Raw genomic sequence first — 17,708 nt, 5'->3', positions numbered from 1 at the left:
TTATCGACTCTCTTTAAAGTTATAAAAACACAATTAGAGTTGATTTATGTTCAAGATGAAACAAAACATTTTTACAGAAACAGCAACATTTCCATCAGCAAACATATATTGACATATATATATTTTTTAATCTCTAGAGCTGTTATCATAGCTCAAATATTGTACTCAATTAAAGACAGTGACTGTTATGAGCATTCCGTGCATTATTTATTTATTTTTTTTAATGTGAAATGTCTTTGATAAACTTTTAAACCAGCCATTATTTCATCTGTGAAGACCAGGATATTGACCAAACACAACAGTAACACATTTGTCTGTTTTATTTATTGTAAGAAGGGGGAGATGGGGGACAAGAAAAGAAGCACGTACAAATACTTTGATAATAAAAGACAAAATATTGCGGTTAAATTCTGTACTCATACCAGAAGTAAAAAGGCAACTTAAATCTAAGACGTACATTTACAAGGTGTAATATAGGACTACATGCAAAGATCAATTTAAATGTTTTAAGGTCTTGTATATAAAAAATAATACTATAGAGAGCCAGGATGATTTAATTATGTTCAAAGGAGCATTTAAGACTGATTAAACAAACATAGCCCTTTAAAAACTGAAACCAGTGGGACATTTTTTTTTTCAACATGGATTAAAATCTACATAAAAACTCAGTTTCCACTGGTGGTGTGCTGATAAACCTCACATTAGTCTAAACAACACATAAACCAGGAAACTGCCTGTAGTGTCAGAACTGTGCAGAATTGCACACACATGCATTTCACCTTTACACAGGAAAAGTGCCAACGGCTGGAAATAAAACCAAAAGTAGAAAAGAAACCATTCTCATAAGTAGCTAGGTTAGGTTTTGGTTGCTGTATTAGTTGCATTACTTTCCCTCCTTTCTTTTCCAAAGGCACAAAAACCAAAGCTATCAAGGACTTTTTTGATAACAGTGTAATCCAGACAGCAACCCCGACAGTCCTTACACTTTGCCCTGAACTTGATACAAACATCAAAATGTTGTAAGATCAGAAATGTAAACATGTTAGACCAGGACCAAACTCAGGAGTAAGGGAAGTGTTTGGAGCGTGGTGTGATGGACAGATAAGAAGAGGGGAAATGTAGCAAAAATGATTAAAGAGCACATAGTTTTCATTCACAACTCAATTTTTTCTCCCCCCCTCCAAACAATTCAAAATCAGCATGACTGATGATTGTTGGGTGAGGGTTCGTGTTTTGGTAACAAAAGTTCTCCAAATGAGTCAAAATGGAACCCAGCTGACACTTATTTTTCCCTTGATGTTTTCCCTTTTCACTCCAGGTCTTCTCTCCTCATACTCAACACCGTATGTTGGATAAGACTCCCATCTGCAGGTGTGGACTGTGACAAGAAACCAGCCTTGTCCAAATAGATTAACTGAAACAGGCACAACCTGTCTACATCAGCCCGAATGTACTAACAATAACTCCAAACAGAGCCGTTGTGAATAATCAGAATCACAGGGGTGAGAAATAGGTTTCAAAGCACAGATGAATTTCACATTCTCAAAGACGCGAGGGCAGACATAAACAGCGGGACAGTTAGTGATGAGTAGCTGCCAGCAGCCTCATCAAATCAGGCACTGCATGAAGGTGAACGGGCGCCTGATACAGGGGGTCAAAAGACTGAATAAAGGCTTAACATGCAGAGACAAACAGGCCCCAAACTAAATGAATATATGGCTGTGTAACAGAATAGTTAGCGGTTTAACAAGGTAGCGATATGTTTTTTTTTTTTTTATTGCATTTAATAAACTTTTTGGCTCTGTCTCCTCTATTGAACCAACAACCACTGAACGACCAATCATCCTGCGTCTCTACACAACCAGCACACAGCCGCCTCAAGTGACAAAAACGTGCAACGTCTGCATTGAACTTTGGGGTCTGTGTGTGATGGTGAAGTCTGTCACGCGCAAACACACTCACACACACACAAACATCAATCTCAATTGAGGACCAAGGTGCAATTACAACATTTTCTCACATGTGCAGTAAGCAGTTCTATGTTTACTGTAGTAGGTTGAGACACACATAAATCAAATACTGAAACAATAAAAAGGAAACCACTGTGTCAGGCCTGCTGTCATCTAAGCTACTGTCAGTGCTCAGCTTAGAGATTCTTTTAAAAAGAGCATTACAAATCAGCCAATAAACCTGAAAAAAGTACAAATCACAGATCTGAGGCTAACTCTGAGGCTCATGTTTGTCATTAAAAATATGAACGCATTTTCTTTTTTTAGTCGTGTGTAGTTCCATTTTAGTCGAGTTAAAGGCAACTTTCAGTCTTGCCAGCAGGTGGCATCAACGGATGAGTTCCAGTCCTGGGGGGGCGGCGGCACATATAAAGGTTTTGGGTTTTGAAATGAGGATAATATTCAGTCAACTTACACGTGACATTTACTGTGAGGCTCCAGTTGGCCTCTACAGTCTGAGAACTGACTGTTAACTTGGTGACCACCTGAGTTATGAACTGACTGCAGACACACACAAATGATGGCATAAATGTGTCACCCCAGTCATCAGATTTTATACAAATTGTCTTTATCAGTAATTTGTGATAAAATAAAAATATTGCTTATAAATGTGTCATAGTTAGTCCTCAAGAAATGTTTCTGACTGCCGGATAACGAGATATGACATTTTGTGTCCATCTTAGACCCTTTAACAGGCTGATATTCTGCTCTGGACTTTGAAATGTGACCATCTTCTCCAGAACTCCAGATGACAAAAAGTGCTCGTTGGTGGTCGTGACGCTGGAGCTGAAGGTGAAAATGAATAATCTGCGGACCATCCCTTGGCTTCACTTTCCTCCCTCTCTACCAATTCTACTCGCCCAATTCTCCTCCTCCTCTCCGTCAGTCTCCTCCTCGGCTCTCTTGCTCTGTTTCTATTAGTGTGGCAGCGGAACGAGGACCTCGACATAGTTGAGAGGGAAGAATCCCGACTGGCCGTTCAGCATTCCCTCATACCAGTTCTCATCGATCTGATTGGTCAGGGTGATGATGTCGCCCTCGCGGAAGCCCAACTCTCCCTCGTTCTCTGGGTCAAAGTCGTACAGCGCCTTACAGCTCGGCTGCTCCGGGGCTGAAAAAACACCAAGAGTAAACAAATGAGTGAAAATTAGAATAAACTGGAATTCCAAAAATTCAGGATGCTCTCTGACAGCGTGAAGGACCACAGCAGTACCACTTTCACAACAAAGGCTGTCACACTGCACATACTTACCATATACTATCGCTCATACTGGTTCACATATGTTTGAACAACATTAACATCTGCTACAGTTAACATTGCAAAAGAGCCAAGGTTTGCTGACAAGACATGTCTTAGACCAAAAACCACAACATCCTATGACGCAGTGTTTCTGTAATACCTTGCTCCTCCCTCCTTTTATCCATCGTTTCCTGCTTCCATGTCTTTCTCTGTGACCTCACATAGATCAGCAGAGTGAGACTGGGGCTCCACACACAGACAAACTAGGCTTTTTGTCTCCTAACAATTTTCTCATTGTATCAAGTTCACCCAACAGACTGCTGGGCAGGCTCGAGCTGGGGAAAGCTTTGGTCACTCGTTCTGTGTATTTTACTCTGTACTACATCAATTTACAGGGGCAGTAAAGGTTATATAAACCCTTTCATATCTCTGTAGTCAGGTTATACTTGAATAAATGTCTATAAGGGTCAAGTTCTCTCTTCAAAACAAGACTGCAGGATTATAAACTGGGATAATACTGCTAATTACACAGTAATCCAGGACGACACACATTTCCATTGTAGCTTTTGATATTTATGTATTTACTTTGAAAAAAATTGAAATCGGCCCTATCCAGTTATGGAAACAAGCTCAAAACACAGATGAATAAATACAATTTTGAGCAATTATTGATGGTGCTACTTTAAAAAGATTTTTGGCCACTTGGAGGCAATGGGAACAAGCCCTGACCGACATGTTATTCCTTCAGACCAAGTCTTCAGATCTCTGCTCTGTTACACAATGTTTTATACTACAGAACCTTCTGTCTTGTGATCCAGAGTCTTACAGCCGTGATTTACCAGACTACATGACCGATCAGTGATATTGGGTCACAAATTATGAGATCACGCACACTAGATGTAACATGGGTCCAAGCAGTCCGAACTGTTTACTACAAGTGAGGATGGACAAGGATGCATCGGCAGCAGGGATTATTTTTGCACGGAAAAAGTGTCACTTCCTGTTTGTTTAGTGGATCACCAAGGATGACAGTGAAAATCTTTTCTATGTATTCTGATAAAAAAAAACATGAGGTATTATTGTGCCTGCTCCATGCTAATAGATGGATGAAAAGACTGTGTTAAAAGAGCTCTTAAAAGATGGTTATAAGACCATCTGCTCTCATTGATTGTAGCTCGGTCCTGACCAGATATTTAGCCTGCTATCCAGTGCGCATCGTAGAGCTGTTGGATTGCATCCTGTAAAAGTTCATATGTAACCAACCATCGTTCACACAAGCACGCACTGATCTGCCTCTGATTTGAAGCTTTTTGTTGCCGATCTCCATAAATCATCAGCAGTGGAAGACCAGGTTTAAAAGTCCTGCACTGTGAACTTAGCATTAGCAAACAACTGCTTACACCTCTAAATCTGAGGCCATGGTTCTCAGTAGGAAACCGGTGGATTGCCAACTCCGGGTGGGGAATGAATGCTTGTCCCAAGTGAAGGAGTTTAAGTACCTTAGGGTTTTGTTCACAAGGGAGGGGATGATGGGGAGTGGGATCGACCGGAGAGTTGGAGCAGCGGGTCAGGTGTTGCATGTGCTTCCCTGCACAGTTGTGACGAAAACAGAGATGAGCTGGAAGGCAAAGCTCTCCATCTACTGGTCAATCTTCGTCCCTACCTCACCTTCTATGGATATGAGCGATGGATCAAGACCAAAAGAACGAGATCGCAGATACAAGTGGCTGAAAGGGTTTTCTCCACAGTGTGGCTGGGGTCTCACTTAGAGATAGGGTGAGAAGCTCAGCCATCTGGGAGGGACTCGGAGTAGAGCCACTGCTCCTTTGTGTGAAAGGAGCCAGTTGAGGTGGTTTGGGCATCTGATGAGGATGCAACCGGGGCGCCTTCCTAGGGAGGTGTTCCTGGCACGTCCAACTGGGAGGAGACCTAGGGGTAGACCCAGCACCAGGTGGATGGATTACATCTGCTCTCTGGCTGGGGATTCCCCAATCAGAGTTAGCCGACGTGACTGGGGAAAGGAAAGTGTGGGGCTCGCTGCTGATGCTGCTGTCCCCGCAACCTGACTCCGGATAAGCGGTTGATGATGGATGGATGGATGCTTACAGCAATTACGGAGCAACTCTATCACTCTTTTTGTCTTTTCTGCCACCTGATGAATGGAATTCCCATACTTCCTCTCTTTTTGCTTTGTTTTTGTTCTCCACCAACCACACAATGGTTGGTGGAGAACAATTTTCAATTTTCAAAAAACAGTGTGTGTCCAGCACACACGAACATATAAACTCACTCGCACACACACACGCTCCCCGAAGAGGAATGAGGATAAAGGACTTTGGAGACATAAATAATGTGGGACATAAATAATAAAATGCTGAAATACTGATAGAACCAAAAAAAAAAAAAAAAAGGATTATAAAAGCTAAAATGTGCCTAACACTCAATTCAAAACTCACAAACGTCAACATTTTGTTGTGCATATTGTAACAAAAAGGGTGGTTTGGAAATTTGTTACTTAAGAACATCCTGACTGTTCTCAGTGTTTAGAATTGCATTTTAGATCAACTGAAGACCGGACCAGTAGCTGCAGAGGTGTTAGCAACTGTTAATAAGTCAGGTTGCAGCATGTAAAGCACAGGATGTGGATTTCATACCACAAAAACACAAACAACAAGAAACACATACATGCTGTTAAACAACTCATGCATTACAGACCAGTATGTTGGATCTGTGAGAAGCAACTTTAATGGTGCTTCCCACACTTCACACCAGAAGCTGTGCAGAGACACTGCACCATTTCAAAAACACAAAAACTGTGACGAGGAAAAATGGCCCACACTATCTGTGACTCACACAATCTGGGTTTCCGAAAGGACAATCTGGCCAAGTGAAAAGACGGCTCTGATGATGTCAGAGGAAAGAGGAACAAGGTCAGTTGGAGAAAGGCCGGCCAGATGACAGGCCAGGCCGGCCACACACACACACACACACACACACACACACACACACACACACACACACACACACACACACACACACACACACACACACACACACACACACACACACACACACACACACACACAACGGCTGAGTCGAGAGTCAAACATTCAGTGCATGCCACCAGTTACAACGCCTCAATCACACTACAGGAAAAAGACAAACTGGATTTGTTTCACATACTTCTGCTCAGTGGTACTGATTGGTTGCAGGTCTTGAGCAATCATGTTGACAATGTGGAGAGTTTATATTATGCATGCTACTTTGGCTTGGTCCATCTTGTGTGTGTGTGTGTGAGTGTAGAAACACCTGGACATGGTGTTGTTGTTTCCACAGCTCTTATGCTGCCCTTTGTGTGGCTTTGAGACTGACATAATTGTAAGGATGAATATGAAATAATGCCAGAGAGAGATTATACTCATTTATTTTCTGTGGCATCAGCCTCTTCATCATTTTTGACATTAATGGTCAAGTGGTTCAAGTGTTTGCAGTAAAAGATAATCCTCACTGACAATCTTTTTTTTTTTTTTTTTTTTAAAGCCCACCAGCTGTTTCTTACCTGAGTTACGTGAAGGTGGCATCGCCATTGAGGTCGAGTAGCCACCATTTGAATGGTTGTCCTCTCCGAAGTCAAAGATAGGCTTGGGTTTAGGTGTGTATTCACGTCTTGGTCGAGTCTGAGCATCGTTCATCCTATTAGAAAAAAAGATAAATTGACTCTTATACATTTCAAACCTACACAGTAAATACAAAATTACTGTGACTGAACCAGTCTTGGAAGTGTATGTATATGTGTACACACACACACACATATATATATATGTATGCATGTTGGTATGTGTGTGCATAAGGTTTCATGACTGCACCTGTCCTTGAGTTTGTCAGAAAGTTCCTCCAACACCTGCACAGCCTGTCTGTGGTACTGCAGCTGGGACTCCACAAGGGATGTGAGCTGGCTCACCTGCTCAATCTACATGCATACACACAGACACACATGCAGCAATCAAAATCATTTTTCTTAAACTACTGTATTTGTCATCCACATGAATAAATAGTTCCACATCCACAACATAAATAAGTTAATAAAAGACCAAGTGACAGCATGTGGTCACATCATACACCTTGGAGGATAGATTATTTTGTCACTAATGTTTAATAAAAAAAAAAATGTACATGTTCATCCAATAATCTTAATGCTTGATTGGCTTTGAGCATTCAAACTCATCTAGGAACTGTAAATAATCCTTGAGTTGAAATTATTTACAGGTCCAAAGTTAAAAAATGATCTTTCACTGTCAAATTTACGACAGAGGGTTTCAGTAGTAATAGGGAACAACATAAAAGAGGCTGATACAAGAGAAATAACATAACGTTTGCAACGGACAGACTTCCTCCTGGTAGCACTGGTCATATTCACCACATCAACATTATCACTAGCCCTTCAACTGCTGTGCTGTAAATGCTCCTGGCAGTTTTGTTCTGAACACCTTCATTTATGCACAGGGCAAACAAATGCTGGAATTCCCCAATCCAAATAGCAATACATGTTATAGGTAACTGAATGCAGGTATTTATAGATGTGTTTATTCCAGGGGTTGTTGGACTGAACAGGTGTGTTTCACTGCTCTTTATAGGTGTAATTAAAGGTGTGTTTGTCTTGTGGGTGTGTGGTGGACAGAGGTCATCTATTGCGAAAGTGAAGCTCGATGATGAAGAAACTGATGAAATGTTCACCAGAAGACCAAGGCCAAAAACAACTGCAATTACCCTTTGAAATATTTTTCATTAATATACACATACTTGCTACATTACTACCAGGATTTTATTGATTTTTCTATTGCTGTTGGGACCATGCAATCAATATTTTTTGATTTAAGGCATACAAACGTGCTGACACCAGAAACTAGTAACATGAGAGGCCAAGTTTGTAGCTGTGCAAAGGAATAAGAAAAGTAACCCCTTACATTTAGACATATATTATTTTAAAGAGGGACTTCAGTGTCAAATCGTGCTTAAAATGATGCTGCAGAGGACAAACACTGACACCACAAACTGAAGACTAATAAATGAGTCCTTACATCAGTCTCCAGCAGGTTGTACATGCTCGTCTCGGCCACATCCTTTGACTCGTGAAACTTTTCCAGGGCCTGTCGAACCTCCTCATCTGGGATCTTGCCCTGACGCTTTTTCTTGTAATCGTAGTCCAGACGACGGCCTTCCAGCTTCTTCAGGTGGTGCTGAGGTAATAAAAGCCATAGTTAGTGCAAGCGGGGGCACAGAGGAGATCACTATGTTCCATTAAATTAAATTTGACAGTTTGAGGAATTGATGATAAGAGGTTTAAAGGGTTTTCCTCTCATGTTGCACAATAAGGAAGACTGACCAACAGTGAAACAGCATGTCAGTGTACCTGTATCTCTCTGAGGTCTTTATCACAGAGCCCTTGCAATGGATCGATGAAGTTCTGTTTAACATCAATATCTAGGGAGTCTTTGACTTCTGCCAATCTCTTCATGGCTTCTCCAACATCTACTAGTGCTCCACCTGAGCCACACAGACACAGATTAAAAGCTCAGTGACATCAGATTTATAGTTTAACACCACAGTGTTATATCATCATCAGACCACTGATAAAGAAACACATAGTGTCTAAAAAAACAACAGACACAAAATGACAGAAATTCAGGTCTTTAAACCGTCAAAAAGCATTTCATAAGCACTGTAAACAGTTTGGGTGCAATTTATAAGCCAGTATTTAAGGTATACTCTACATACACACAAGCACAACCACCCATATCCCAAAATAACAAACCTCAACATTCCTCTGACAGGAATGTACTATCCTAAACCACAAAACACACACAGAATCACACATAACTTACCAAAGTTAGTGTCCTCTCCGAGTTCCCGTCCATACTTGCCCATGCACTCCCCCAGCAGCCCCTCTGCCTGAGGGTAGCCTGGATTCTTCACCTGACCACGTATCTTAGACATGGTGTTCAACATGGACAGTTTGGCCCGTGATGCTGCAGACAAGAGTCAAAACTAACTTAATCAAAGAGTTTGCAAAGTTTAAACAAACACATGAAAACAGGTTTTCCTCTCACCTGGGTTGGGCTGAAGGTACTCTGATGTTTTGGAGATGACCTCCACTACTGCTTTACTGGTCACATCTACTTTCTACAAAACACAGCAAACACACAGCTGTTACAAGTGTACAGCAGAGCTAGTATAATCATAGAATTAAAATAAAACAGCTACAGGCAAAAGAGTTATTTGCCTATGTTTGCCTTGTTGACTGCTATCATCCAATCTGTAACCTGATCACATTCACATAGGGAAGTGGTCAATGTTTTTTCTGTTGGGCAGCATAATACATTCAAACAAATTCACGAGTTATTGGCTTTTGACATCTCTGCAGTCAATTTATAAAACTGTAGAAGTACCTCTCATGTGAAAGAAAGATATATTAAAATGCCACTTCATACATTTGTATGATTGAAATGGTGGTCTTTCTCGACAGTTTAATGAAGTTTTATTTTTTTTCTATGATGAAGTTTTGTTTCCAGCAGAAAGGGGAAAAAGGGCAGCACAACAACAAAAAACAAAACAGAACACCAGTTTCAGCATTGACCAAACTGAGTTTTTAAACATCTGTACAAAAATGTAAACTAGGGCCCAGTGTGGCATCCACAAATTGCTTGTTTCATCTGCCCAAAATGTAAAGTTGTGCAGTTTATTATCACCTTTGAAAAAAGCTATTCACCTTTAAGAGGCTGTAAACTATGAACTGTGCCATTCTTGTTTCAAGAGTTATTGATTACCACAGTGTTGCTGATTTTGTTTTCTGTGTAACTACTTATCATCCTAACTATCATGTAAACTTAATTGCAGTGTTTTTTTTTTGTCGTCATCCACAGAGCCTGAGGTGCTTTATAAACTATGAGGCCTTCTAAACCAACAGAGGATGACGTAATGCTTTAAATGAGGTGTAAACATCAACTACAGAAACCCCACAGGATTCCAACCACGCCTACTACTTTGGCCATACAATGTTTCAGAAAGACACTTCTCTTACCCGCTCTAAGTCTTTGAAGTCTTCGTCTAGTTTAGTTCCTTCAGCACCTCCGACTTTCTCACTTACCATCTAGAGTGAGACAGAAAGAGAGGGAGCAGGAGAAAGGGGAGAGGAAAGGCAGAAAGAGTGCAAATGAATTAATGCTGCTCATACGGTTTTGATTTGAGTGAGGATCAAGCCAACACTCATCTCACATTTAATCATTCACATGCCTGCTTTATGAAGAAAATACCATACTGAACATTTCCTACAGAAATATGCATGTGGAGCACACCATAGTGCATGCTCTGTGCTGTAGAGATAATAATATATGAATTCAGAACAACAGATAACAGTGTAACGGAGAAAAACAACAGCACAAACACTGTTATGCAATCCCTGTTATTTACACTTAACTGGATGAAAAAAACACAACTTTAGACCAGCTATCTCCATTACTTCTCTTCCAATAAAGAGAATATGCTACAACTTAAGTAAGCTGAAACATGTTGATTGCAAGCATATGTATTTCCAAACAAAATCTGTCAACATGTTTTCAGGCCACAGACAAAAGCCAATAAACGGAAAACAGTCCCTTCCCCGTACATGCACAGTACATCTGTTTTTGAACATCCTTCTTGGCTAATTCCTTAAACTAGAAGCAGGCTTTGCAAGGTATTTAAAACCTTGACTGTGACCATGAGCTACATGTTTCCCCATCGGAGTATCTCCAAGTGGAATGGGCAGAAAATAACTCCAATCACAACCAGTATGATAATGAAAATGGTACACAACAACAGTTCTTGGTTGCAGATTAACATTTAGCCCTATTATTCTGCAAAAGGACAAAAGTGATCCACACTAACTACTTTCTATTTTGTCTGAAATTAATTCCAGCCAGTCTCATTCACAACACTTTTGTAGTAATAACTCTTGTCACAGTGGAATGTAATCAATCTATCTTGGTCTTGTGCATTTCAGTTTTCAGGGAAGTTGTAGCAACCCTGGTGTTAATGTTTAATTATTTCACCCTACAGTATCAACAGAGTGAGCATTTCAAACAGTCTGGAGAGTTAATGAAACACTGCAAGTGAGGCGAGTAGCTTAGAAGTGCATTTTTCAATTTTAATTTTACTCTATACAACACTATAGTTGATGTTCCTGAAGAAAAACTTGGAGGTGGGTGTTATAGGAACTTAATGTTTATCTACTGCTCTATATTTTCATCCCACTAGAGTAGCTTTACGTGATTCATAGGTTAAAAAAATGATTTATGTAATTTATGTAAATTACCCTGACCCACTGCTAACCCCTCAGTTCTGTCTGAAACAAGCCATTTTAGTGCATAGTGGTTGGGCCTCAATGATTACTGTATGAAAAAACAACTTCATCATGCTATTCACTGATTTTGGTGACACTCAATAATGTTTTTTGGGAAAAAATAACTCAGTGAATCACGAAGCTTATTTAGCTAGTTTGCTCAGTTAGCCTTGCAACTGGTGAGTACCGTTAGCAGCTTAAGCTAATGGTCCTTTTAGCAAACTGACTGTACAGCAGTTAGCAGTTTCTTTTAGAAATACGTACGCTCTGTCGTTCTGAAACTGTAAATCATCAGTTCAGGCAGAGAAGCCAGAGCATGCCAGAGAGAAAACAAGAAAACGTTCTCCACAATATATGATCCAGATTAGAGTCCTGAGTATCTACATTATATATATGACATAAAATAAGGAAAAGCAAACTAGGTCTCTATAAAAAAAAAACAAAACACTATACATGTTTAACAATGTGAGTTTTTAGCCAACTGTATATTTGTACAAAGGCCCTGTATAACTCAGCAGCATAATGCTGCTGACACATTTACAGATTCAACACATGACCTTTTCAAATATGTAAATACAATCCTTTGAACAAGATGCCATTTTCCTTTCCTTAGTCAAATTCACTTATCTGTGACAGAGCGACAGCCGACTGAGTCATTGCCTTCATGACTCAAACTACCGTTGGTGACCTTTTTGGGATTACTGGAATTCCCAAGACTTTTGTGTCTAAAGGAAATCCTCCTTCACAGAACGGGTGTGTCAGCAGTAATGTTTTCGGTATAGTCACAAAGTTTAACATCACAGCCTTAATTTAAACACTTGTTTCTCTATCTAGTGTTCTTACGAACAAAATGTTTTAATGCATAGTAGTTACTGCTCCCCCACAGCAGCAGCTGCCAGACTGTTGTTAAACAGTCAGGGATCTTCAAGTCATACTGCAGAATCTCTGCTGTATGCAGAAAGCACATGACAGGGGGCCTTAGGGGATTCAGGTCAGAAGTAAAGACACAGACTCAACTTTCAGCCCACTCAGCATTTGACTCCCTAAGTCTGAGGAAATATTGCTGTCTGAAGGACCAAAGTTTTGCTGGTTTATATTTTCTAGCACCCAAAACTTCTCTTTAAAATGTCATTTCTGTTCAGTAGAGAGCTGAATTTGGGGATTATTTTGATAGCCACTGAGTTTTTTCTTCTCCTGCTGATGAAAACATCAGATTCTCGTGTCAGTGTAACATTACTATTTACATGCACACAGGCTTAATGGAAGCGAGCCCAAAAACATCCACAAAAGGTTTCCTTGGGAAGTTTTAGTATAAACACACATTTAGTTACACAGAGGGATCAGTCTTTAACAGGTATCCTTTTCATTATATTCACTGTGTATTTAAGCTACTGGTGGTAAGTTAAATGCCAGCTCCTCATAACAAAGCCCAGTTGAAGAACTTGTTTGGATCCACTGACTTTAAGGCTGGACCAGGCCCAAAATGCTGACCTACACAAAGGCCTAAATACTAAATGAGCAGCCAGAGAAAGTTTAAAAGGGGCAACCCAATATAGATGAGAAGACTCTTGTGTATTTACTGTAGCGTGACTTGTTAAAAGGTTAAAAAGAAAAGCTGTTGTACAGATGCAGTATTGTGCCAAAAAACTAGGTCAGTGTGGTTGGAGATCAGAGCTAGATATAAAAAGAGCTCTGTCATCACAGTGTCTGAACACCACGCTTCAAGAGGAAATTATCCGACTGTCATCAGATATAAAGAGGTGTGGGACGTTCAGCTGCCCTTCTGGTCAAAAAAAGAGTTCTTCACATGTTAATGGAGCGTAGGTCAGTTATAACAGGAAAACAATTTGATTTTCTAAATCTCTTCCTCCATTCTCACTTCACTAAATGATGCCTCTTGGTATCTGTGCTTTTGAAAGTGTTTTTACGGGACTTGCATATGTGAAAAAGTAACAAAAGTAATATAAACTTTGTGCCATCTCCATACGAATCTGCATGTAATCGGATAAACTGTCGACAGTGATGTCACTCAGTGGCCAAGTGGCATTGTCGGTAATGCAGGTGCCATGTTTTTACAAGTAGTCCACTGGTCCAGCTCTGCACTGCCGTTGGACTCACTGTGGAATGAATGATAATCGATAAAGCCAAGCCAGAGATATCACCTTGGTTTATTCCATGCAATCTAATTCCTTTTCAAAACATGGATCCTACATTACCCATAATGCAACTTAGCCAGTGACATCACTGGGGGGCGATTAATTGGATTACATGCAGCTTCCTGTGAAGCCACAAATGAAATAAAGAAAAAAATTCCCAAAGCCTAAACTGATGTCTTTTGTCCAACCAACAGTCCAAAACCGAAAGACTCCTCATTTACTATCATAAATGACAAAAAAGGCAGAAATTCTTTACATTTAAGAAGCTGGAACCAACAAATAATCAGCATTTTTGCTTGAAAAGTGACTGAAACAACTAATCGATTACAAAAATAGTTGGCGATTATTTCTCTTTTAAGCAACTAATCTTTCCAGCTCTACTTTTGGCTATTTATAGTGAATCAGAAAGCCTAAAACTACCATTACCACCTTTAAACAGTCAATAACTACAGTCTTTCAAGCATTGCCAGCACCGGTTTACTGGCTCATTCTAGATTAAACAAATACATTTCAAGATTTAAATAGGAATTACTTTGCCGACTGGTTATCACTCCATATTAGTACGACCTAAGCCCAGATAAAGTCTGCACCAAACTTTAATCTACCTTTTAAATAGCCAGCAGTCATTAACTAATCGGCCCTGATTGAACTGCATCTTAATGCCCAATAACATAATTACCATGGTAGGCCAGAAACAGTACAACCACATCCAGACCACCTTCAGCCCTGCTCGTGAAAACATAGCCCATTCATTTATTTCAATTGGACTGGTGCTAATGCCGAGGGCTTTGGCAAAACAAACACAAGGTCTTGAAACACTTGTAATGAAAATCTGTGCACAAATAAATTTGATAAACCAGAAAAACAGCTTATAACCTGTTGGATACTGCGGAAATCTGTCATCTCCCTTCAGGATTAGCCATCGACCTCACTGTCAAACCTCAAAAAACTTCAATGTGTCATTTTGTTTGTCCTCCAAAGAATGTGGCATTTCAGGGTTTAACGTTTTGTGAAGACTAACAAACAGAAAAACAGATACCAGGGAAGACAGACATTAAAAGAGAAAAACAAGGACATGTGAGCTACAGGCCAGAGAAACCATTTCCATAGCCAACTTCCTGCATGCCTCCGGAGTAGAAAATCTAAGGCATGTCAAGAGTTATTGACTCTCAAGGAGTTTTGGCAAGAAAAGCTGCTGCATTGCAGTCGAATAAAGGGAGAGCACACTCTCTTTCCTGCACCTCTTTCCTTCCCTGCATCATTTCTTGGGTCACTTGAGGCACCACTCCACTTAATCCACTTCAAACACCTTTACCAGTACAACCGGTTCCAGCAGTCCCAACATGACAGCTTCAAACTTGTGTTATTTTTCCGCAATCCAACAGGGATCTGACTCTGTTCCTGACAGGAAGCTGCTGCCGAAACCAAATGTCTTTCCTGCTTACATCAGCAGGGGTACGAAGAAAAAGAGACTAAAAAAAATCCTTTTAACCGTCCCCGCCCATGACTAGAGAGAGCTGGCCAAAATTAAAAACATTCACACCAAGGTAAAGACAGTATAAGACAGTAAGACTATTATATGATCCCTGTCTGGCAGGGACATTTTAAGTCTCTCCCCTTAAATGCCCCATTTATTGATCTGGCTCCCTAAACAAAAGGCTGACAAAAAACACAGCTGGAAAACAGGTAGCTGGGTCTTCGCTGCAAATAAGCACTATTAAAACATCATGTTCAGGTTATACTGCCACACAGATGCACAAAGTTTCTCTACAGCGGTCCAAAACTGCTGCCTGTAATGTGTCAGTGCTCGCTTGGTTTATATTTCACGACCTTTTCGTGCATTGTTTTTTTTACTCCAAGAGATCTGAGTCACCCGGAGAGCCCCTTAAGCAAACAGCGCTAGCTAATGTTTACCAGGATGTATTTACTCAAATCTGAATTGGTGCACTGCCGGGAAAGGACTTTTAAAAGCACAAAATGTCAAATACGTGTAAACAGTCATTAGCGTGGCCCCATTATTTAGCAATACTTAGCTAAAGTTAGTTAACACTGGTTCCAACTAACGTTCAGGCAAACATGTCCGACAGATGCTCGTTAACTTTAGCGCTAGTTAGCTGTAAAGTGCCGCCTAATTAAAGGAATAAGGCTATTTTCATGTGGACACACGCCTAATCTAACATTAGCTTCCTGCTGTCACAACACAAAGCGATATTAACCTTAACTTAGCCGACTATAAACCGCTAGCTACGAATGCTAAACGAGGTTAGCGGCTAACATGACAGTTGCTAGCTTGGAGAAAAGTTTTGCAAACCTGGCTGGCTTTATAAAACTGCTTCTTCAAGCCCGCTACAGACATCTTGAAGCCCGGTCGTCTTCCAACTTTCGACGGAGGTGAAAATAGGTCACGATATAACTCTAAAGTTAGCGACACAGTTTGTTAGAAAAAGGGGCCAGTGCAGAAATTGTTTAGGATGAATCATAGGACTGCACAGCCGTCACTCCAAGTCGGGACACGCCAACTGACCACGTCCACGTCGAGAGGGTGATTCTTCCCACTGTCACGGCAGATAACGGGGCGAAATGTCCTAAATTCAAAAGAAAATATCGATACTAGGCCCCGAACTTTAAAACAAACAGACAAAAAACAGTCTCGGACACACTGGTACGCCACACTGAGCACCAAATCTGCACCAGCCACTTGGATGAAATCAGTTTCCCGAGTTAACACAGCAGGCGTTAGTGGATTCATATGCGGGTGAACACCGCCCCCTGCTGGACGTGGCGGGGACACACCCGGCTGTCTGCTGCGGGACAGATGTTCCCCCCGCAGACAACAACACACAAAGGAAGAGGCAGACTGAGGACTGAAGCCCTCAATACCACGATCCTGCAGCAGAGGAGGCTGCACTCCCAGGGCCGCAGTGTCAGGAGGACTACTACTTTACTACGTTATGTTATAGTTTTAAAGGTTGATTCCACCACCCAAATACTACTTTGTGACTCATGATGTGCAATTTTAAAGTTGATTCCATCTAAATGAAACTAAAGGACAATTTTCTTTGTAGTTTAAAGGTTGATACCACCTAAATACTACTTTTTGATTCAGTATTTATATTAAAGGTTGATTCCCCCTAAATAAAACTTTGACTCAGTTATCTTTATAGTCACATTTTATCATGGTCCGTAACCACTTTATCCCTTTTTCAAGGGGTTGCAGGGTTTGTTGCTGGAGGCAATCCCAGCTGTCTCCAGGGGAAGGCAGAGGTACAAGTCAGGGCCCTAAGGAGTAATTTGCTCATGCATGCATGTAGCTCAGCCCCGGGGAGCTAGGATTTGAACCAGCGACCTTCCAATCACTAGCCGAGCTACTCTACGCGCTGAGCTATACATGTGCTTAGTGGTATTTCATCACTGTATACTGCACCATTAGCACTGTCACTGCTGACAGTAAGTGCCTTATTTATTTTAATAATGTATACAGAGGGATAAAGTATCTACCTCATCATATGTATCATGTTAATTTACCTTTGTAGGGGCCATTTGTCGAATAATCTAAATCAAACTTTTAATCAACCTTAAAAATAAAAATCAAAGAGCCACTGCTGCACCACAGGTTTGTTATGTACGCAGGAAAAAGATGTTCAGTGTCCATTCAATGTTCCTTTGGCTTTCATGATTCATTTTCCAGTAAACAAGCATGCAAACAGAGAACAAAGGGATCTTGCATCCTGCTCTGGTAAAAAAAAAAAAAAAAGAAGAAAACTGTAGGCCCGCCCAGGTGCATCATGGCTCTGCACCTATCCTTCTGCCTAGATAAACTTGGGTGCCCACAGTGTTACCGAAATTCCTAAATAAAAACAAAACAAAACAAAAATACTAACTGGGCAAATCTAAAAATGCTTAAAAAAATTAAATTAACTCAAACA

At 40.6% G+C, this 17,708-nt stretch overlaps 1 protein-coding gene across 2 annotated transcripts; it reads right to left on the bottom strand.

The window, feature by feature from the left end:
• Positions 1–302: 302 nt before the first annotated feature.
• On the bottom strand, positions 303–16,544 carry sh3gl1b (SH3-domain GRB2-like 1b). Of its 2 annotated transcripts, XM_037113746.1 has the most exons (10): positions 16,307–16,544; positions 16,094–16,197; positions 10,328–10,396; positions 9,357–9,429; positions 9,132–9,275; positions 8,660–8,793; positions 8,328–8,486; positions 7,116–7,219; positions 6,809–6,942; positions 2,927–3,120 (listed from the first exon to the last, which is right to left on the bottom strand). In XM_037113746.1, the coding sequence occupies exons 2-10, from the start codon at positions 16,136–16,138 to the stop codon at positions 2,927–2,929; spliced, it is 1,056 nt and encodes a 351-aa protein (XP_036969641.1). In that variant the 5' UTR covers positions 16,139–16,197; positions 16,307–16,544. The 2 variants fall into 2 exon arrangements, with proteins under 2 accessions (XP_036969642.1, XP_036969641.1); XM_037113747.1 differs by having other exon boundaries at positions 303–3,120; positions 16,094–16,542.
• Positions 16,545–17,708: the final 1,164 nt, after the last annotated feature.

This window comes from Acanthopagrus latus, chromosome 11, assembly GCF_904848185.1.
Source record: "Acanthopagrus latus isolate v.2019 chromosome 11, fAcaLat1.1, whole genome shotgun sequence".
Classification (NCBI taxonomy): Eukaryota; Metazoa; Chordata; class Actinopteri; order Spariformes; family Sparidae; genus Acanthopagrus; species Acanthopagrus latus.
This window is presented reverse-complemented; position numbering and strand designations above follow the sequence as displayed.